This window comes from Heterodontus francisci, chromosome 42 (genome assembly GCF_036365525.1).
Source record: "Heterodontus francisci isolate sHetFra1 chromosome 42, sHetFra1.hap1, whole genome shotgun sequence".
NCBI lineage: Eukaryota > Metazoa > Chordata > Chondrichthyes > Heterodontiformes > Heterodontidae > Heterodontus > Heterodontus francisci.
This window is the reverse complement of record NC_090412.1, coordinates 23,134,724-23,158,361: the sequence shown is the minus strand read 5'-3', so window position 1 is coordinate 23,158,361 and position 23,638 is coordinate 23,134,724. Positions and strand designations below refer to the sequence as shown.

General features: G+C 44.0%; 1 protein-coding gene across 1 annotated transcript in view; it reads left to right on the top strand.

The window, feature by feature from the left end:
• The window catches only part of opn4a (opsin 4a (melanopsin)), a 59,487-nt gene extending 38,775 nt beyond the window's left edge, over nucleotides 1-20,712 (top strand). Inside the window, exons 5-11 of the mRNA XM_068020347.1 lie at nucleotides 1,910-2,081; nucleotides 5,922-6,083; nucleotides 6,302-6,409; nucleotides 7,012-7,189; nucleotides 16,126-16,278; nucleotides 17,727-17,798; nucleotides 20,521-20,712. Coding sequence (XP_067876448.1) covers nucleotides 1,910-2,081; nucleotides 5,922-6,083; nucleotides 6,302-6,409; nucleotides 7,012-7,189; nucleotides 16,126-16,278; nucleotides 17,727-17,798; nucleotides 20,521-20,712 — 1,037 coding nt within the window. The remainder of the gene's footprint in view (nucleotides 1-1,909; nucleotides 2,082-5,921; nucleotides 6,084-6,301; nucleotides 6,410-7,011; nucleotides 7,190-16,125; nucleotides 16,279-17,726; nucleotides 17,799-20,520) is intronic.
• The last annotated feature ends 2,926 nt before the right edge of the window (nucleotides 20,713-23,638 follow it).

Sequence of the window (23,638 nt, the reverse complement as noted above, 5' to 3'; positions counted from 1 at the left end):
TTGCTGACGATGCTGCTTTAACATCTCACACTGAAGAGTGCCAGCAGAGTCTCATCGACAGGTTTGCGGCTGCCTGCAATGAATTTGGCCAAACCATCAGCCTCAAGAAAACGAACATCATGGGGCAGGGCGTCAGAAATGCTCCATCCATCAATATTGGCGACCACGCTCTGGAAGTGGTTCAAGAGTTCACCTACCTAGACTCAACTATCACCAGTAACCTGTCTCTAGATGCAGAAATCAACAAGCGCATGGGAAAGGCTTCCACTGCTATGTCCAGACTGGCCAAGAGAGTGTGGGAAAATGGCGCACTGACACGGAACACTAAAGTCCGAGTGTATCAGGCCTGTGTCCTCAGTACCTTGCTCTATGGCAGCGAGGCCTGGACAACGTATGCCAGCCAAGAGCGACGTCTCAATTCATTCCATCTTCACTGCCTCTGGAGAATACTTGGCATCAGGTGGCAGGACCGTATCTCCAACACAGAAGTCCTCGAGGCGGCCAACATCCCCAGCTGATACACACTACTGAGTCAGCGGCGCTTGAGATGGCTTGGCCATGTGAGCCGCATGGAAGATGGCAGGATCCCCAAAGACACATTGTACAGTGAGCTCGCCACTGGTATCAGACCCACCGGCCGTCCATGTCTCCGCTTTAAAGACGTCTGCAAACGCGACATGAAATCCTGTGACATTGATCACAAGTCGTGGGAGTCAGTTGCCAGCGTTCGCCAGAGCTGGCGGGCAGCCATAAAGACAGGGCTAAAATGTGGCGAGTCGAAGAGACTTAGTAGTTGGCAGGAAAATAGACAGAGGCGCAAGGGGAGAGCCAACTGTGTAACAGCCCCGACAAACAAATTTCTCTGCAGCACCTGTGGAAGAGCCTGTCACTCTAGAATTGGCCTTTATAGCCACTCCAGGTGCTGCTTCACAAACCACTGACCACCTCCAGGCGCTTACCCATTGTCTCTCAAGACAAGGAGGCCAAAGAAAAAGTGTATAAATGGGTGGTTGTTGGTCGACATAGACTCGGTGGGCCGAAGGGCCTGTTTCAGTGCTGTATCTCTAAATAAAAAAAAATAAAAAATCTGCCCTCTTAGGTGGACATAAAATCTCCTGTGGCACTAATTAACGAGGAGGGGAGTTCTCTCAGTGTCCTGATAAACACTTATCCCTTAACCAACATCACCAAATCAGAATATCTAGTCATTTGTCTGATTGTTGTTTGCGGGATCTTGCTGTACTCAAACTGGGGTTACCACAGTTCCCTACATTTTAAAAATGACTGCCTTCAGAAAAAGTACTTAATTGGCATGTGTAACCGAAAATAAAGACAGGGCAATTTTTGATGGCCTCAAAACGCAATACTTTTCTGCCTGTTTTGAGACCATAACTAGGTTAGTCCCGTGTATTAAACTCATTTGCCTATTTCTTTTTCTCGTTCCTTGTTCATTTTTCTATGCTTTTTTTCAGTGCAACCATAAGTGAACTTGTCCCAACAATAGTGAGGGTATGACATGGCAGAGGTGAAATTCTAATTTGTTGAACAGTGAACTCTTTCACCAACCCATGAGCATCCCTTGTGTGGAGACTATGGCAGCATTTTTACAGTTGGAAGAAGGAGAAAGTGATTTTGAAATCAGACAAAGATAGCAGCGCTAAACTGAGACAGTTCCATGGCTTTTCCAATTTTTCTACATAAGTCCAACTTGCGCAGTTTTTCTTGTAAAACACAGGAATCCCTGCTGATAAGCAATGGTTGACTTTGGCTATTATTGAGTTGCTCGGCAACACCTACACTACTAATCAGCACAAAGGTTCCTCGAGATGGCGGCACCATCAGTTTAATATTTGCCTGAAAGGAAGATTACTTACAGTGTCTACATGTTGTTTTTGCTTGTTGTATCTAGGTGCCTATGTACCCGAAGGATTGATGACTTCCTGTACCTGGGACTACACAACATTCACCCCATCTGTCCGGGCTTACACCATGCTTCTCTTCTGCTTTGTCTTCTTCATTCCTTTGGGAATTATCATCTACTGCTACATCTTCATCTTCCGGGCCATTCTGTCCACCAACAGGTCAGTCTTGCATGCATCTGAGCCCCATAATGAGCAGCTTCTTAATGTGTATTGAGTCTGTGTCGGGAGATTGTTAACGTAATGCTCGGTGTCAGTCTTCTCAACTCATTATTTCACAGCTCCGGGGTTTATTTTTGGGAATCTGTATTCTCTATGTCCCTCAAGTGCCAATGCCAAAAATGCTTCCAGATTGCACTAATTCAATTTGCAGCCGGCCCTAGGTTTCTCCAGCCTAACTTGTGAATGTGTCTAAAGACATAAGAAGAACATTAGAAATAGGAGCAGGAGTAGGCCATACGTACTCCCACACCCGGCCCCCCAAGCCTACTCCACCATTCAATAACATCATGGCTGATCTGATCTTGGCCTTAAGTCCACTTTCCTGCCTGCTGCCCACAACCCTCAACTCCTTTGGAGATCAGAAATCTGTCTAACTCAGCCTTGAATATATTCCAATGACCCAGCCTCCAATGCTCTCTGGGGTAGAGAATTCCAAAGATTCATGACCCTCTGAGAGAAGAGATTTCTCCTCATCTACGTCTTAAATGGGCAACCCCTTATTCTGAAACTGTGTCCCCTAGTTCTAGATACCCGCATATGAGGAGAAACATCCTCTCAGCATCTACCCTGCCAAGCCCCTTCAGAATCTTATATGTTTTGATAAGATCACCTCTCATTCTTCTAAACTCCAATGAGTATGGGCCCAAGCTGCTCAACCTTTCCTCATAAGGCAACCCCTTCATCCCAGGAATCAACCTAGCGAACCTTCTCTGAATTGCCTCCAATGCAAGTATGTCCCTCCTGAAATGAGACCAAAACTGTATATAGTACACTCGGTGTGATCTCACCAAAGCCCTGTACAGTTGTAGCAAGACTTCCCTACTTTTATACGAAACCATTCGCACTCCCCCTCTTCCTGAACTTACAATTAAGGCCCACATTCAATTTGCCTTTCGAATTACTTGCTGTACCTGCATGCTAAACTTTTGTGTTTCATGTACGAGAACACCCAGATCCCTCTGTCCCTAACCTTGATAAACAGAAACTTCAAACTTCCAGCAATTTTCACCGACTTTCTGTAACTAAGCCTCCAATGTGACAGCTCAACTTTCAAATCGTTGTAGATTAATTTTCAAACTTTTCGCAATTCAATCTGCAATTCAAGTTTCAGTTGTTTGAATTTCAAACTCAAACTCATTCCCTACTCTATCCCAATTTAAACTGTAGGGCCAGTCTCTTGGCACATCCCGACAAAATGTTACCGGGACATTCTGGACTTTGAATAGCTGACCCCTCAAATTTATAAAGGAACGTTCAGTCAACTAAAAACTGAATCAGTCATGTAACATTGTTCACACTTGAGTTCTGTTGTAAGCTCGCTCAGACCTGGGAAACCAACAAAAATTGCAACATTGTATTGGATTAATTTGATAGCCTGCAATGTTAAACTCTCTATGCACAACTAAAGGGGCAGCTACAAACTCTGAAACCTAAACAAAGAATATAATTTTTGCCACAATAGGACACTAGCATTAAATTTGAGAAGGGATGGGGAAGGCCCTTAGAGTACAGGGCTAAGATCTACAAGCCCTACCCTGCAGTTTCTGCTGGCGGTATAATCAGTGATCGAGGTGCAAATTATGCCCCAAATTGTGCTAGTTTTCAGAAGTGCTTTTCCTCTCAAGTTTCTGCTCAAATTCATTTGCATATTGCCAAACGTAAAATCTGCCATGAACCAGGTATGCTTTCGAACAGATTTTTATTTTAAAGATTTTGCTTTAAAAAAATATTCCTTGCTTTATTTAAGAGCAGTAATTTGGTGCAGTTTGATTAAGGCAGCTGAAAATGGGGTTATCACAAAAAATAAGCTTTTTAAATCAGTCTCTAGTCTGCCAGTTGTGAGTAACCCAATTTTAAGTAACTGAAAATGACTTTAAAAAAGCTGTCCGTAACTATTTACTAGTTACATATGTGTACAGAAGTCAGTTTCTTAGTAAATTTAAAGAAATGCATATCCAAAAGCTTTTAAAACATTACAATTAGTGTCTTTGTGCCCAAAAAAACGCTTAATTTTTAGAGCCTCTCGTAATTAACGAGAACTCACCATGGCGATTAATTTGATACGGGGGTGGACTAGTGCTTAAAATTCCGCCAACTTTTCTGCTGATTTAGCCGATTTCGGGTGAATTACACTGACTAAAGCCAGCTCAACCTAGTGAAAATTCCGGGCCTTCGCCTGCCTCCTTGGTAGCTGTCTTAAAAGCAATTTGCTTCCTGCAGAAAGGAAACAGGAAAAATCTATAAGGTTGGGGAATGGTGTTGCGGGGGATACTGTGTCCATAAATAGAGCAAAGCATTTCCCCCTATGTCTTGGTTCTTTGCCCCTTTTTTTCTGTCATTGTTGTTTCTTGTTCTCTGCCATTATATTAGTTAAAAGCAGCTGTAACTCTGGAGTTCACAGGAATAATTGTATCACGCCTTGTGATATTGACCTTATTTAGACTGGATGTTAAGATTGTTGTAAGTTTCTCCTTATAGTTTGTGAATGCAAAACAAGATCGTTTTATTCATAAAGAACGAATATTTGTCAAAGCCTCTAAATTTCTCTAACTTTGTCCATCTTTAACAACTCTTTGCCTTCAGCTTATACTTTATTAATTCAATTCCAATACTCCGTAAGCCTTATTAACTTGATTTCCAACTTGTTAGCAACTCAATTTCCCCTGCTCATCTTTTTGTGTTCCTTTTCTTTAGAGAGAACTCGTTTATATTCAGAATGGAGTGTCTAGATCATTCAATCATACTGACTTCTGCTGCAAGTTATCATGGTCCTCTTTCAGCTCAGTTGGGGGTCCGTGTGACAGTGCTAAGTCAAAACTGGTATCACCCATAAATATAGTGCAAGGATTTTATGATATCCTTCTTCATTAGTCTTTATATATGACTCTGCTGTTGGAGCATGGAATGGAATATTGAACGGAGGCCCAATTCATGGTGCTCCTGATTGTGGGTGGTTAACACATAGAGTTAGAGAGCCATAGAGTTATACAGCACAGAAACTGGCCCTTCGGCCCACCGGGGAACACGATAGAGCCTTGCAAAATTTACCCTGTAATGCCTAGGTGGCTATCAACATGCACTTCAGAAATGGTCTGATTCGCATATCATATTTCATCAATCTATGAATACATACACATAGAAACAGGAGATGGTTATTTAGCCCCTCGTGCCTGTTCCACCGTTTAATGAGATCATGGCTGCTCTGCAACTGAACACCATATGGCCTTTGGCCCATATTCTTTAATAACTTTGGACAACAAGAATCTATCCATCTTGGATTTAAAATTAACAATTGATCTCGCATTAATTGCCATTTGTGGAAGAGACTTCAAAACTTCCATTACCCTTTCAGTGTAAAAGTCTTTCCTAATTTCACTCCTGAAATGTCTGGCTCTAATTTTTACACTATGCCCCTTAGTCCTAGACTCCCAACCAGTGGAAATAGTTTCTCTCTATTGACCCTATCTGTTCCCCTTTATATCTTCAAAACTTCAATCAAGTCACCTCGTAACGTTCTAAATTTCAGGGAATACAACCCTAGTTTGTGTAATCTCTCCTTTATCATTATAGTCTTGGTAAATGTACACTGCACTCCCTCCAAAGCCAATATATCCTTCCTAAGGTGGGTTGTCCCAAACTGTTCACAGTTTTCCAGGTGTGTTCTAACCAGGGCTTTGTACAGTTGAAGCATAACTTCTACCCCCTTGTGTTCTACTAATGTTCTCATTTTGGATCATTATGGAATTTGACTCAAACAAAACAAATTCTTATTTTCAACAGGGATATAGAGAAAATTGGAGGGAACGCCAGCAGGGTATCCCGGAACCAAAATCAAAGGATAAATAATGAGTGGAAATTGGCCAAAATTGCTTTGATAGTCATCCTGCTTTATGTCATCTCCTGGTCCCCATATTCCACAGTGGCCCTCACTGCTTTTGCTGGGTATGTACACTTACTATTGTGTTTATTCACCTAACTGCTGGAAATCCAGGGGTGTATTTACACTCCAACTTTATATCCATCTGAAGTGATTTCAGTTCCGCACCAATGGTTAACTGGTGCTGTAAATCTGGAGGCAGGGTCTGAACAAGAAGTGAAACTCCTTGACTGCTCTCTGCACCTTTGAGCGCTGTACATTCATTTACGCTCTGTATTTATAGGTATGCCGATATCCTCACGCCTTACATGAACTCTGTCCCAGCTGTGATTGCTAAGGCCTCGGCCATTCACAATCCAATCATCTATGCTATCACTCATCCCAAGTACAGGTAAGTTTTAAAAAATTATTTCTTGTAATCTGGTAGGGATGACTGAGCAGTCTAATAGGTGTGGTAGCATAGTGGCTATACTACTGGACTAGTAATCCTGAACTAATCATTGATTGAATGTGAGTTCAAATCCCACCATGGCAGTCTGTGAATTTAAATTCAGGTTAAAAAAAAAAGTAATTACCTGGAAATAAGACACTGGAATCAGTAAAAACCCAACTAGTTAGTTAATGTCCTTCAGCTGTGGAAACCTGCGATCATTCCCTGCTCTGGATAAATGTGACTCCAGTCACTAAACCATCATGGTTGACTCTGAAATGGCCTTGGAAGCCAATCAGTTGTAACAAACCACCACAAAGAATAGTCACGTGGACTGCAGTGGTTTAAGCAGACAGCAAGCCACCACCTTCAGGTCAAATCGGAATGAGCAATATAAATGTAGGTCTTTCCCATTGTGAGAATGGTTTTTAAAACTTAGAATGATTCAACAAGATCCCAACCAAAGAGAAAAATGACTCAGAGGTTCTGACCCAATAAGCTAGGTCACAATTTCCAATTCCAATTCAATTAGACTTGCTAACTTTATTGTTCTTCACTTTCAGAATGGCAATTGCGAAATACATTCCTTTCCTTCGATGTTTACTCCGACTGTCTCATAAGGATTACAAGTTAGCAAGCAGTTACTTTTCCACCAGGCATTCCACCATGACCAGCCAAACCTCTAACTCAAGTGGCAATCTCCACCCCAAGAGTCACCTCTCTGCTTCAGATAGTGTGTCGGTAAGGAAATGCTGCTGAACTGACAATAGCTGTTGAGAGTCATAGGAACGGACGGGGGTCATTCAGCCCCTCAAGCCTCCTCCGCCAGTCAAGTAGATCATGGCTAATCTGTGCTTCAGACCCATATCCTTTGATATCCTACCCTACAAAAAATACGTGAATTGAACTTCTTGAACCCAATTGTTTTTGGGTGTTGTGCATCTGGTTAATTCGGGATCATCATTCGAGGTGTCATCTTTGGCTCAGCCTCTGAGTCAGTAGGTCATGAGGTCAAGTGCCCCGAGAGAGACTTGAGCCTATAATCTAGGCCGACACTTCAGTGCAGTTCTGCGGGAATGCTGCACTGTTGGAGGTACTGTCTTTCAAATGACACGTTAAACCGAGCCCCTGTTTGGTCTCTTACGCGAATGTAAAAGATCCCACCGCACTATTCCGAAGAAGAGCAGGGGATAGTTCCTTGGTGCCCTGGACAATATTAATTCATTAACCAGCATCACTAAAACAGATTATCTGGTTATCATCTATTTGTTGTTTGTGAGACCTTGGCTGTCACTCTTGTTACATGACTACAACAGTGACCACACTTTCAAAAACTACTTATTTGGTCGTAAAGCACTCTGGCATGTCCTGAGGTAGCAAAACGCGCTGTACGAATGAAGTCAACGGAAGCAAAAATCAAAACAGATGTAAAATGAGTCGTTAATTTGTTATCCCCCGTTTTACATTATGGCTTAAAGTTAAAATCTACCCCAAAATGTTTACACTCCCTTAAAAACAGCGAGGAGATAAACTGCAATAACTGAAATATAGTCAGTCCCTCAAGGGAGGAATCAGAGCATCTGGAAAAAAGCATTGATCCCGATAAAGAGAAACGTTCCATTGTATTGACTGACGGAAACTGGCTTGATGGCAAAGCAAACTCCATCAACTATAATAGTTAATGTTTCATGATGCTGTAGGAGATTTTTGAACAACCAGAACCTTTTTGTAGCATTTGCAGAGACGGTTAACCTTCCCAACAACTCCCTGTCACAATACAGAGCATTCACAGTAATCTGAAAATCACAGGGAAGGGGGTTTGGAAAAGGTCAGTGAGTTGCAGTTCATCCAAGCAGCCACAAAACAAAGAATGTAACTTGAGAACAGACTCATCTCAAGTAAAAGTAAAGTGCAACCAAGTCAATCCTTTTGCCAAACAGCGTGAACAAATTCAGGTTGGAAATGTTTGACAGCCTGTAATCAGCAGAAAGAAATAGTTACAGCCCAGGATGTTTTTCAATACTTGTTTACTTGATTTTGCAACAAAACTGCCGTGTCCATAAACACATTTCTTATGATTTGAAGCCTGTGTGTATCAACGTGACACATGACCACCAACTACCCTTTGCTGCTGGTTTCCTATCACATGCATCTTTACAATCGACTTGTTATTAGCAGTTTTACATCACCTCATTGATTGAAAAAGTATCTCATTGTTGTATTTCTTCCCTCACACAGACAATGGAACTCTTTCAAGAATGCAGCCAGCAGAAGTTATCTTTTAAAAATAGCTCAGAATACATTGGTTTATACTGGGGGAATTTTTATCTTTAACACTCCCAGTGCACATCTACACATTACAGAGATTGGATTTACGCTCCCATGGCTCTGTCCAATAAAATTAATGAATGAAAATAATGGGAGCATGTAACTGAATGCCTAATATGTATTCTCAGCATGTGAAGTACAGTGCAAGGAGGAGAAAAGTTAAAAGTTTACCTCAGAGTTTCCTATGTGAATGATACAAGACAGAAATTTTGTATGTCAGTACTCTGCTTCCATCACCTTTGTGTTCGTAACGAGAGTGCATTATTCTTCCTCGTCCAGAATCTTTCCGCAGAATATGATACAATCGACCTTGCCAACCTTTCCCATTGCAACTCCTCAGATGTGCAGATCTACGGGATTAACTATTTGGACATAGCCAGAGCATCTCTACCGATGCCTTTTCTCCCCACTCCTCCCAAGGGACTTATTCTTGACCCTTTCCTCTTCTGTGTCTACATGCTACCCCTTGCTAGTATTCACAGCCACAGAGAGCCAGCTTCCACATTTGCACTGATATCCTCCAGTTCTACCACTTCGCCTCGCCCTCATGTACTCAACTGCCTCTATGTTGTCAGACTGCTTGTTTGACATCCTGACCTGGAGATGTCATTTCTTCTTCCTGCTCAGCGTTAGGAAGAGTGAAGCCATTGTCATCAGTCCCCAGTGCAAACTCTGTCCCTTTGCCATGGATTTAATTCCATCCTCTCCGGCCATTGTATCAGGTTGAACCACATTGTTTTCACAACCTGTTTGTCCCAGAGCTGGATTTCAAACCATCTCCTCCCACCTCTGCCTTGTTTCTCCCTGTCTGTTACTGAAGTCTTCATACATCCCTTCATCACCTCCAAACTCGACTATTCCATGTCTCCTTTCTGGCCTCCCAACCTCCATCATCTATTAGTGCCAACTCTGTCTCACTCCCCTATCCTCACTGAATGACACTGGCTTCCACTCTTCAGCATCCTTATTGTTAAATCCTGCTTTTGACCTCACCTCACCTATCTCTGCAAATTCCTGCAGCTCTGTAACCTTCCCCACCCACCCCCCCCCCCCCAAAACATTCTCCTCATCTGACTCTGTCCCTTCTTTCGCCATTGAAATTAGGGCCATCAGCCACCTTGGTCCTATCCTATGCAATTCGCTGCCTAAATTTCTTCACTTCTCTATCTCTTCCTTAAAGAACCTCCAAAAAACCTATCTCTTCAGCCAAGCTCTTCAGCATCCCTCCAAATCTCTCCTTTGCTCTGCAACTGTTGTCCTTAACGTTAATTCTGTGAAGTGCCTTGGGATTCTTTTTACATTACAGTTGCTGCATAAATGGAAAGTGTTGATGTCGTAAGTGATTTGTCCTTTTCTCGCCCTTTGGGAAAGCATCTTAACTTTCACTGGCTGCTTTCCCTTGACGACATGAGTAAAATTGAGAGTTTAAGACTGCAGTCTGGCTTGCTGCTGTCTGCTGCTCTTAAATAAGTAACTTCCAAAAAATTAGTCTGCACCCGTTTTTGTGATTTGTAACCTACCCACGCCCAGTCCCTTTGAGCAGGCAGTGCACAAATTTCATGCTGCCTCCCCATTTCCCTGAGCGTAGCACGGAGACGGGCATGACCGGCGCTGCTGGCTGGCTGTGCACTTAATAGGGTGCCTAAAAGCGGTGTGAGGCTAACATGTGTTTCAGCCTAGTCTTCATCTCTTAAAGGCAGCCTGTCCCTCTTAAAGGGGCGCTGCACTGAATAAAAGGAAGCTGTTGCTGACTGCCAGTGCTGCAATTGGAAACAAAGAAAATGGAGCACCAGAGCAGAGTGATGGCACCCAGGTTCACAGACAGAGTGTTGCAGGCCTTAGTCAAGGAGGTAAACAGGAGGAAAGAGGCCATGTTTCTGCGGGAGGCCAGGATGCCATCAAAGAATGCCCTCCAAAGGGAATCGGAATAAGTGGCCAGGGTTAATGCAAGGAATTTGGCGCCAAGGACCTGCAGCAGTGCCAGATAAAGTTCAATGACCTCACACGAGTGGTCAAGGTCAGTGAATGCATCTTCAGAGGTCATATCCTACCGACCAGACCACTAACCTCCAATGCTGCTCAATGCACCACGAACATATCATTCACCCATCAGCGCTCCCTGGCACTCAGCACTCATGCCTAACATCCAGATACTCCACCTCACCCTCACACACCTTCCAATGGTGCCAGCCTCGCACCCACCTCTGACTGCCTCCACATACCTCATGCAATTCATCCATGGCAGGCACATCACGCAAACACAGTGAAATACAATCACCGACATTTGTCCCTCTCTCTTCCAGGGAACAGTGGCACAAAATGGAAGGGAGCAGAGCAGAAGCGGTGGGGGACGGGCACCCCCTGAGCCCTATGGAGGAAATGGTGCTCTGTATCATGGGTCCTGCTGTGACCCGTTGTATCCGGCATCACTGAGAACATTGAGGATGAAGATATGTTCCTGCCTTATGCCCTTTCTCAACTCCCAGCTCATCCTGATCCTGCTATCTGGTATGGAGTACAAACTGCAGATGGTGTGACCATGGACATTTTGTTCTCCATCCCATTCCCCTTCTCTCACCCCAACCCTCCCCTTCTGAATTTCTGCTTTCGAATGCCCAAGAACTGCTGCCTGCCCAGCCACAGCAGCCTCAGGAGGAGAAGAGAGAGCGAGAAGGAGCACATCACTTTTGAAGAAGCCCCATCGCTTGATATGACACTCTCAGCCAGCAGCTCAGACCCTGGCACTGCATGAATTTTAGAGGCTAGTATAGAGTCGGGATCAGCACGTAGTGAGTGACCGGGCACGAGTGGGCTGCAGGGAGTAAAAGCTAGCTCATGTGCCAGCACACCAGATAGTGGGGTTGCAGATGAGTTCTACTGCAGCGTTATGGGGCGGCATCCAGGAGAATGCCGATGAGAATGCACACAGAGACGCTTGGTGCATTTGCAGACCTGCCAGACAACCTCCTGTCACCATCAAGGAGGATGGAGGAGTCCAGCTCCAATGGGGCATATAGAGCTTGGGAGCCTGTCCTCTCCAGCTTAGAAGTGGTGGCCAACTCCATGGCAGCACTTGTGGACCCACCCGACGACTGACGTCTCAGCTTTCACTGAAGCACAGGTGGAATCCAGTCAATGTCTCAGAGCTGCAGTGGAAGCTCAAATGGAGGTCATGAGACTCAGGAGGCATGCAGGCTCTCCCTGCAATCCAGCAATCTGTCCTCCAACAGATTAGTAGGATTGCGGAGGTAACTACCTAGGGGCGTGGCAGTGCCACCATACAGTATGAACCTGCTGTCGTCTCGCAGGAAGACAGCGTTCATCATCCCACCATTGCAGCTCCACCAGTGCTCTTGCTGTTGCCCGTCAGCCAGCCAGCCCAGACTGCTGCCACCCATGCCAGTCCAAAACTGAGCCTTCAAGGCCCAGAGCTACTTGAAGGTGTCCTGTCAGATCATCTGCAGTCTCTCCCAGTGAAAATCAACAACTTTCCACCAATCACACTGCGGACACTCGGGTAGCACTGGTTAGGAGCACGAGGACAGGCAAAGGCAGGAACGAAGGGGACACACAAATGTGAATAGATCATTTTGGTTTGTATTAGTGTATGTGTTTTTGGATAAAGACGCTGTGGTAAGGTTACTGTTACTGGCTCTTATTGCAGGATCTTGGCCAAGAGGATGCTGTGATGGAGTGTCCCCGATGGATGGTAAGTTGGGGAATGGTGCAGCCATGGTGGGGAAGGGAAGTTCTCCTATGGCCGCGCCCTCCTAATGGCGATGTTTGTGGCAGAATCATTGCTTTAGCATGCCATTGGTCTGCTCTATGATGCTCCAATGACCTCGCCTGGTCAGGTGGTGGATGGGGGTCACCAGCCAGGTGCAGAGTGCGTATCCCTTGTCTCCCAGCAACCACCCTCTGGTTCTTCTTGGCAGCCCAAAGATGGCAGGAATGCCAGGCCACATCAGGATGAAGACGCTGCCATGATAACGGGCCGCACACCAACTGCACATTTATTGAGTGGAAACCCTTGCTGTTCCTGTACCTCTCCTGTTGACATGGGGGGGCGGGGGGGGCGGGGTGGGCTTGCAGAACCACGTGTGTGAAATCACGGGCTCCTGCACTATTGGGAATCCCACTATCCTGGCAAAGTCATGTGCCCTTTCATCCTGCTCCACTCTGCTTGGAGAAACCATGATGTAATCGGCTCTCTTCACCAAAGGGTCCTCTGCCACCTCCCAGATGCAGCAATGGATGGTGCACTGGGAGATGTTGGATATGTCACACGTTCCTGCCTGGAATGTTCCGGTCACGTAGACGTTTACTGCAGCTGTGACCTTTACGGCCACTGGCAGCGCCATCCTCACCCTGCTGTGAGGCTCCAGGTCCTGTTGAAGGAGGTGATACAGTTCAGTGACCATCTCCTTGTTGAATCGGAGCCACCTCAGGCATTGCTCCTTCGTGAGGTAGAGGTATAAAAACCTGTGGTAGCCAGGACCTCCTTGGAGAGCCTGAGATACTGTAACGGGAGCCCCCCCTGTACCTCTTGCAGTCTTGGATGACCAAATCCACAACTCACCAACAGACCTCCAAAAACAAGCTATGGTACTTCCACAAACTTCTCCATGGCAGAAATAAGTCATAATCACCTCACCTGACCCTTTAAATAATGCTTGTGGAAGTCCCTGCTGCAGCTGGGCACATGTACAACTCTGAGTGACTAGCAGAAGCGTTCCCTGGACCAGTGCAGTCCAAGTTTGAAAGATGTGTGCCAAATCAATCAGCCGGCTGATTGATGTCACAATCCAACGGTATACACGGTACACCGCGCTAGCGTCCTTCCCAGAATGGGGCGCCGCACGGGCCACGCCAGAAGTGACCAGCAGGGCGGACTGCGCCACAGAGCCCAATTTCACAGCCTGAGAGACTGTAGCTTTAAGTAGCCGTGACGAGCAAGCTTATATAAAGTTACAAGAAATGCTGGAATCACTCAGCAGGTCTGGCAGCATCTGTGGAAAGAGAAGCAGAGTTAACGTTTCAGGTCAGTGACCCTTCTTCGGAACTGACAAATATTAAAAATGTCACAGGTTATAAGCAAGTGAGGTGGGGGTGGGGCAAAGGAGAAGGTGCAGATTGGACAAGGTCTCATAGCTGACCAAAAGGTCATGGAGCAAAGGCAAACAATATGTTAATGGTGTGTTGAAAGACAAAGCATTAGTACAGAATAGGTGTTAACGGACTGAATATTGAACAGCAGCAAGTGCAAACATGAAAAAAAAGTGGGTTAGCAAACTGAGCAAACTAAGATGAAATGAAATAAATGCAAAAAAAAGTGGTAAAAAAAGTAAAAAAGAAAAAAAGAAGAAAAAAGAAAAAAACAACTAAAAATGAAAGTAAAATGGGGGGCTGTCATGCTCTGAAATTATTGAACTCAATGTTCAGTCCGGCAGGCTGAAGTGTGCCTAATCGGTAGATGAGATGCTGTTCCTCGAGCTTGCGTTGATGTTCACTGGAACATCAAATTTTCCAGTTCGGGGTGGGAGCAGGAAACGGCACCAATACAGTCATCAATGTACCGGAAAAAGAGTTGGGGGCGGGGGCCTGAGTAGGATGGAACAAAGAATGCTCGACATATCCCACAAAAAGATAGGCATAACTAGGACCCATGCGGGTACCCATAGCGACATCCTTTTCCAGTACATTGATGACTGTATCGGTGCCATTTCCTGCTCCCGCCCCAAACTGGAAAACTTTATCAACTTTGCTTCCAATTTCCACCCTTCTCTCACCTTTACATGGTCCATCTCTGACACTTCCCTTCCCTTCCTCGACTTCTCTGTCTCCATCTCTGGGGATAGGTTGTCTACCAATATCCATTATAAGCCCACTGACTCCCACAGCTACCTCGACTACACTTCTTCACACCCTACCTCCTGTAAGGACTCCATTCCATTCTCCCAGTTTCTCCCGTCTTCGACGCATCTGCTCTGATGATGCTACCTTCCATGACGGTGCTTCTGGTATGACCTTTTTCCTCAACCGAGGATTCTCCCCCACTGTTGTTGACAGGGCCCTCAACCGTGTCCGGCCCATTTCCCGTACCTCTACCCTCAACCCTTCCCCTCCCTCCCAGAACCGTGACAGGGTTCCCCTTGTCCTCACTTTCCACCCCATCAGCCTCCATATCCAAAGGATCATCCTCCGCCATTTCCGCCTCCTCCAGTGTGATGCCACTACCAAACGCATCTTCACCTCCCTTCCACTGTCAGTATTCCGAAGGGATCGTTCCCTCCGTGACACCCTGGTCCACTCCTCCATTACCCCCACCACCTCTTCCCCATCCGATGGCATCTTCCCCTGCAATCGCAGGAGGTGTAATACCTGCCCATTTACCTCCTCTCTCCTCACTAGCCCAGGCCCCAAACACTCCTTTCAGGTGAAGCAGCAATTTACTTGTACTTCTTTCAATGTAGTATACTGTATTCGCTGCTCACAATGTGGTCTCCTCTACATTGGGGAGACCAAGCGCAGACTGGGCGACCGTTTTGCGGAACATCTCCGCTCAGTCCGCATGCAGGACCCTGAGCTTCCGGTTGTTTGCCATTTCAACACTCTCCCCTGCTCTCATGCTCACATCTCTGTCCTGGGATTGCTGCAGTGTTCCAGTGAACATCAACGCAAGCTTGAGGAACAGCATCTCATCTACCGATTAGACACACTACAGCCTGCCGGACTGAACATTGAGTTCAATAATTTCAGAGCATGACAGCCCCCCATTTTACTTTCATTTTTAGTTTTTTTTTCTCTTTTCTTCTTTTTTTCTTTTTAAAATTTTTACCATCTTTTTTTTGCATTTATTTCATTTCACCTTAGTTTGTTCAGTTTGTTTACCCAGTGTATTTTTCATGTTTGCACTTGCTGCTGTTCAACATTCAGTCCGTTAACACCTATTCTGTACTCATGCTTTGTCTTTCAACACACCATTAACATATTGTTTGCCTTTGCTTCATGACCTTTTGGTCAGCTATGTGACCATGTCCAATCTGCACCTTCTCCTTTGTGATCTCTTGCCCCACCCTCACCTCACTTGCTTATAACCTGTGACATTTTTAATATTTGTCAGTTCCGAAGAAGGGTCACTGACCCGAAACGTTAACTCTGCTTCTCTTTCCACAGATGCTGCCAGACCTGTTGAGTGGTTCCAGCATTTCTTGTTTTTATTTCAGATTTCCAGCATCCGCGGTATTTTGCTTTTATTATATAAAGTTACCACTTGTTATAAGATTGTTGGTGTCTCAGCATTCAAGATATTACTCCGTCCCTAACATTTGACTGCATTCCTATTCTAGGGCTGGACTGACAATGAGGTTGATATTTCCAGTATGAATTCAAGACCTGTCAGCAGACAGGTTTCCTGTGAGTTCAGCAAAGGTACAACGGAGCAAAGTGACGCCAAGGACAAATTGAAATTGAAAAGCAATGATTTGGGCATCTTTGAGAAGGTAATGCCTCACTTGTAGCAACAGCCAAGGATAATGGCATGAATTATGAGACCTTTGCGGATAGCTCTTACAAGGAATATTTGATGCACTGGGAGCTCGGGGAGGGAGGGCTGTGAAATAATTGGCCTATACCAGCAACACGAAGCAGGCACGTAGTGAATCGGCAGCTGATTTTTCACCATGCCCAGTCTTCTTTCCACTGACGTTTACAGAATGTTGGCTCATATTCGTTTTGGAGACGCATGTCCTAGTCTCACTGTCACTTTTACTTGGCTTGGCATTAAAAACCTTGGCAATATTTTCCAAGTCACTGAAAATAAAAAAAAACAGCAGGGTGAATAATCGGCTGTTGATTGGCTACGAGCCTCTTTTGTGCTGCTGATGTGGACCAGTTTCACCCCCACTGAGTTGAGTTATAAAGAGGGTAATGTAGACTGGGTGATATTATAAAGCAGATTAGTGGCCTGTTCTATATTTCTGCCAGTTTTCAGGAGCAGTGTGCAACGAGCAGCAGATCCAATGTAGCCTGTTTTCCACTAAGTTGAAATTACACCCAAAGAATGAGACGTGTAAAGTGACATCTTGTGGAAATTCTGTAGCTCAGTGAAGAGTGCAAGGAACTTAAATACTTCCTGAAGAGATAACTGAAGAATATCTCAACTTGCACTGCTGAAAAGTACACTTGTTCATTGGATCGATGTTAAAGCTCTGTAGGCCCTGAAACTCCTCAAGCAGGGGTGTTCGGCCAGTTTCCTACAATAACTCTGACAACAGATCCCATGGGAAAGACCGGTTGTACCAGGCCATAGGGGAATGCTTTGACATGGACCTCTCACATTCAGCCAGAGTCAGTCAGTCTAATCAATTAATCAGATACAGTTCATTGGAGCTTCAACAGTAGAGATAACTTCCCTGGGTCGTGCTGTACCATTTGATCTCTTCAATAAGAGCGAGGAAGCCACTCTGTGAAGTAAGCGGGTGAGTCTATTATTGTCACGTAAATAACTGGGAAAAACAAGGAAAGGCCAAACAAGTTTTTGCATCTTTAAACAAAACCCCTGCTCACTGCTATGAGGCTTTTAGAATATGTGTAATAAAGGCCTCAGAGTAAGTTGCAAGGCCATTCCTTTCAGCTGCTGAGTGCCATGAGGAGCTCAAGATGGAGACAGGGAAAATCAAGCTAAAGGCTAGGCTGTGATACACAGCCAAGAAGCAGCTACTGTTAACAATGCAAGTTAAATTTATTAGATAGAGTCTTGGTGCTGGAAAGGTATTGCATGGTGATCAAATGAAGGATTGATAGAAGTTTCTTCGAGGAGAACGAGCTTTATTGTTTGATTTGGATCATTGTGTGATTTGCAATGAAGCCTCGAAGGATCCAGAATCTCTCGAGGTTTCATGGTCTCAGCATTGGTTAATTTCAACAATCTGCACTGCTTTCTTTTCAGACATCAACTGGCATGACCAACATCTCGATGGTTGAAGTGAAGCCTAGAGCTGATAGGAGACTCTCTCCCAAGGTACATGCCAGCCCATTCTGTTAAGCAAAGGAATAAAGACTGAAGCTGGGTCTGTGTGCATTGTAAATAACAAATATATTTGAGAATATTCCAATGGGGAAGGAGGCCTGTTGCTCAGTCAGACTGCAGTATTGTTGCTCAGTCAGACTGCAGTATTGTTGCTCAGTCAGACTTCAGTATTGTTGCTCAGTCAGACTGCAGTATTGTTGCTCAGTCAGACTTCAGTATTGTTGCTCAGTCAGACTGCAGTATTGTTGCTCAGTCAGACTTCAGTATTGTTGCTCAGTCAGACTTCAGTATTGTTGCTCAGTCAGACTGCAGTATTGTTGCTCAGTCAGACTGCAGTATTGTTGCTCAGTCAGACTGCAGTATTGTTGCTCAGTCAGACTTCAGTATTGTTGCTCAGTCAGACTGCAGTATTGTTGCTCAGTCAGACTGCAGTATTGTTGCTCAGTCAGACTTCAGTATTGTTGCTCAGTCAGACTGCAGTATTGTTGCTCAGTCAGACTGCAGTATTGTTGCTCAGTCAGACTTCAGTATTGTTGCTCAGTCAGACTTCAGTATTGTTGCTCAGTCAGACTGCAGTATTGTTGCTCAGTCAGACTTCAGTATTGTTGCTCAGTCAGACTGCAGTATTGTTGCTCAGTCAGACTGCAGTATTGTTGCTCAGTCAGACTGCAGTACTGTTGCTCAGTCAGACTGCAGTATTGTGTAAGGCCATACCTTTGTTCAAAATTGGACAGGAAGTGTTACTCGCTCTCTTCTTCATTGATTGAATCACAAATCATTAACTTCTACTGTGCTGTCCAAACAGCTGACATACTTCCTATGTGTAACCTACATCATGAGTTTTGTACATTATCAACATATTTGTATACATTATCTGTACTGTGGACACACACACACACACAATTCAAATTTGACATTACAGAAAGTGCAATACAGTTCAGTACAGGACATGAGGTGCCTCACTACACTTACAAGTATATGTAAGTTATAATTACAATTGAGATGTACATTTCATGTCAAAGATTCTCTGGTGCATTCTGCCCAAGGGGTTTTTTACACACATTCTAGCACTTGGGAGGGTGGAAAAAGTGCAAACGGGAAGGTCTGTGATAGGGTGGAAGACAGGAGAGATTAAATGATAAGAGTTGTTGATGTAATCTACACCACAGATTTCACCTGTAACAAAAACAGGAAGTGCTGGAAATACTCAGCAGGTCGGGCAGCATCTGTAGAGAGAGAAGCAGAGTTAACATTTCAGGTTTGTGACCTTTCATCAGAACTGTTTCAACAGACTTGAAGCGTTAACTCTGCTTCTCTCTCCACAGATGCTGCCAGACCTGCTGAGTATTTCCAGCACTTCCTGTTTTTATTTCCGATTTCCAGCATCTGCAGTATTTTGCTTTTATTTACCTGTAACACCTCATGGTAGCTGAGTTGACATATTGTTCTGTGCAAGCTGGGTTGTTTCGATATCCTCTAACACAAGACACGGATGATGTTGAAACTAAAATGTTTTACAACTGTGCTCTTTATTCTTGTGTCTATTACTGTGGAACTTTTAATTTGCAACATGTTGTCATCGGGTGATGGCACTGAAGCAATATTTTGAATCATCAACAGCTGGTGTCATGGGATTTGTGGGAGTTTTACTAATTGATTATCAATAAGGAAACCATAGGCGGTAATTCTTCACCATTTCCAACAGTGAGATGTAACTTACACAAATGGCAAGTTACGACTCCAGAAATGAGTGTTTGAGATATTAGCTGACAAATACATAACATTTGAGTGACATTCTTCTGTCTGTTGTTTTAACACAGGACTTAAACCACTTATATCACTCACTTCAGGCCACAATGAGATGTAGAGGCCTCCGTGCCAGTAATGTAGTACTCATAATACAGGGCATAATGAAGTGCACAGGCCACTGGGCGAAATATACTGTGACTTGGTAAATCCCCAGCACTAGCATAAACCTTGTTGCTGTTTTTATGTATTTGGTATATGTTTCTGTCATTGTCTCAATGTTGTATTAAAGAGGTATTGTAACAGTACATCAGATTACAGGCAGCCTTATTGCTTGGGTTAGTTGCCTTGATAATGAAGCTCAATTTGATGTACATTTCTGGTTTCTTCTGCCTAAACTTGCAATGCGATTTTTCGATTTCTATTCCAGTTAAACTTGACACAGAGATGAAAAGAATTTACATTCGATATTATTTAAGGCTTAGATAGACAGATCTGTCAGGGAATCAAGGGATCTGGGGAGCTGGCGGGAAAGTGGAGTTGAGGCAGAAGATCAGCAATGATCATATTGAATGGCGGAGCAGGCTAAAGGGGCCGTATGGTCTGCTCCTGCTCCTATTTCTTATATTCTTATGGTGGAGGTGTTTCCGAAGAAGCCTTGGTGAGTTGTTGCAGTGAAACCTTTAGATAATACACACCGCACCCATGGTGGGCTGGTGGTGGAGGGAGTGGGTGCGTAGGCTGTCCTAAATGGTCTTGGAAAGTGCTTCCATCAAATAACATTGTGCCTTTAACTCACACCTATTGCACCTTCTAATCCTGATTAGTCATGTAAGGAATGTGGATCAAATGAATAATTTACTGAAGCTGCTCAGAGCAGAACATATTTTAAGGTTTTGTTTGGATCGTTGACTGCTTGCAATGAAGCATTGACCAAATTCTCTCGCTTGACTCATTGCCTATTCAGGTGGTCGGAAAGCTCGATGATGTTGGACTGAAGAAAGTAGACGTTGCATTAGCGAAGGCAGCCCGTATCCCGAGCATCGTAATTACTCACAGCAGCAGTCCCGGCAGCAGCCAGTCTTCAGAAGCCAGCTGCAGCCCGATGTATGAAACAAATATACATGGGAACCAGCAACACTCTCTCCCAAACCAGTAACAGCGAAGTTGCTGCAATTACCATGGAAACTGTTGCCCCATTCAAGTTAGCAGCACTAAGCAACGAGAGTCCTTACAAAGACAGTGTAATACCTGGCAATGTGTAAGATCAGGGCAGTCTCTGTAGTGCAGTGTACTAGATGTTCAATGTATAGCTTTGAGCCTGTTAGTGACATTCCGACAATGATACCACTGATTGACAGCACATCTTTCTTTGCACAAAATCAAAAGCTGAATAGTTTATAACAATCTCCCAAAGCATGAGCAAAGAATCAGGTGCCCATTGTGACTATGATGTCCTGAATAAATAGATTTATGATTTATTTGAGAACCCAGGTGAAAGAGCGAGGTCCAGAATGAAGGACAATACTGAGGTTCACAAGACTAGGGGAAGAAGATGGGATAAATCAAGAGCTAGTGTTTAAATGAGGTCAAGTTTGTGTTTTGTATATCGTAGCAGGAAAGCCAAATTTAGGGAGTTGAGGCATTCCATTTTCTTTTTGGAAAAGGAGTTAAGAGTAGGAGATGGTGCGATGACTGTTGATTTGAGTATAGTGAGGATGTCGGGAGGACAAAGAACATGTCTTATGGTGTATTTGGAATATCAGACAAAGATAGCAGCATCCTATCCCCCACCCCCCACTGCTACTGACCAATCCTCAGATCTCATGAATGAGTTTTGCACTGCCTATCCAATTATAAAAGGATCCTGAGGAATCATTTAACCAGTGCGTAAGCAACAAATTCTTAATGCGATAACCAGTGAGGATCCGAAATTCTGAATGCTTGGCAGCAAATTTGAGCAAATGATTCATTTGCTGTCAGATATTAAAAAATATTGAACCCACTTGAGGAAAGGTGGATTGGTCCACTTTAGAAATGAAAGGGCCTGAGTAATCTGCATTTTTGTTTAAAGTACAGTGTTATGACCAGGTGAGAAAGGTATCTAGGGATCTTTTACTGTCTTCACCTGGTCTTATTATAACAGAGTTTAATTTTAAACATTCTGTGTTTTGAGCTCCCCCTTTGTGAATCTTTGCTCACAGCTTTCCAATTATAAGGTAAAGAAATGAGCACACCAAGTTTTCTTCAGTTTTAAAGAAGAAAAGTGAAATTTATTAAACCTTAAACTTAAACTCTAATTCGGTTAATGCCTACGGATACATGCCACACCCATGCTAGCATGCACACGCGATATGAATATGCAAATAGAGACACAAAAGAGAAAAAAATAAAATGGAGAGGTTTGAGGCAATCTCTGAAGAGGGTTTTTTTTTTACTGTGCTTCGAGCTGTCTGTAGGGTCCTTGATTGTAGGTGGTCTTGCTTTTCATTGGGACCCAGTATTCTTCTTAAACCTTGTTCACTGTAAGAGACTTTTCTCTCTTGGGGTTCAAATGTCTTCAATGGTTTCCTAAGCTGGTGAGAGCGAGATGAGAGCAGACAGGAGAGAGGTGTTCTCAGTCCAGGAGCTAACAGCCTTCTGAGTTCAAAATTCCTTGGTGGAAGTTCAAATTCAAAAGAACTCCAACAGTCAGCCAGTCATGTGACCAAACTGGTCAAACCACCTCTGTTTGTGTATTCGGCCATCTTAGTAGTTAACCTGGAATGCTAGCCTTTCCACCTTCAACGTCTTGTAATCAAAAGTCCATTGTGGATAAAATTGGAGCAGGGAATAGCTCTTTTGTCCTTGGAAGTACTTGTCTGTTGATATGCTAATGTCTCTCTCCAGCCAAAGTCTCCAATTGTTTATTAAAGCAAGTTCTTTCTTCACCAACAATAGTTTAAAATCAATGTTCATATGGCAAAATTAATTTTTCCTCATTCTTGGCAGGTGGGGGGCTTGCCTGACAACAGGTAACTCCATTTAAAAGCAAGTATTTTTACTCTGTGTACCGTACCAATCTTTAATTTATTGGTAACACGTCAATGTTTTCCCTACTCTGCTGAGTTGTTAACATCAGTTCTGCAACCTACAGGAGATTAAACCGCAGAGAGTGTCTTTTTGCATAGGACACTACCATGAACAGTATTGGCAGGGCTCTGACACCAGGAAACCGGCTCTCCTTTTTAGCTATCAGTGCTGCATAGTGTGACTGTTAACCAGGGGGTTTGGAGACAACCCCTCACTCATACCTGTATGTTAGAAAAAGAAACTTTAGGGCTTTATTGATGTCCAGGCTCTCCCTGAGCACTCTGTATTAAATAGGTTTCTGCTTCAACCACAGGAAAAACAAAATACTTTCATCTGTTTCTTGTCTTCATTCAAGCTGCAACTGAGTATCATGTTTAGCAATTGTTTATGGTGGCGCTAATGAGCCTAGTATTGGGGCAAATAGCTGGCAAAATGTTACAGGTTTATTACATTATGGGATGTTTCTAACATGGATAGAGAATTGGTTAGCTAACAGGAGGTAGAGAGTAGGGATAAATGGGGCATTTTCAGGTTGGCAAGTTGTAACTAGTGGAATGCCACAGGCATCAGTGCTGGGGCCTCAACTATTTATAATCTATATCAATGACTTGGACGAAGGGGCTGAATGTATGGTGGCTAAATTTGCCAATGATAAGATAGGAAGGAAAGAGTCTACAAAGGGATAAAGATAGGTTAAGTGAGTGGGCAAACATTTGGCAGATGGAGTATAATATGGGAAAGTGTGAACTTGTCCACTCTGGCAGGAAGAATAGAAAATCTGTACACAATTTAAATAGAGAGAGATTGCAGAGGGATCTGGGTGTCTGATACATGAGTCACAAAATGTTAGTATGCAGGTACAACAAGTGATTAGGAAGCCAATGGAATGTTGACATTTTTTGCAAGGGGAATGGAATATAAAAGTAGGCAAGTCTTACTGCAGCTGTACAGGACCTTGGTGAGACCCCATCTGGAGTACTGTGTACAGTTTTGGTCTCCTTATTTGAAAAAGG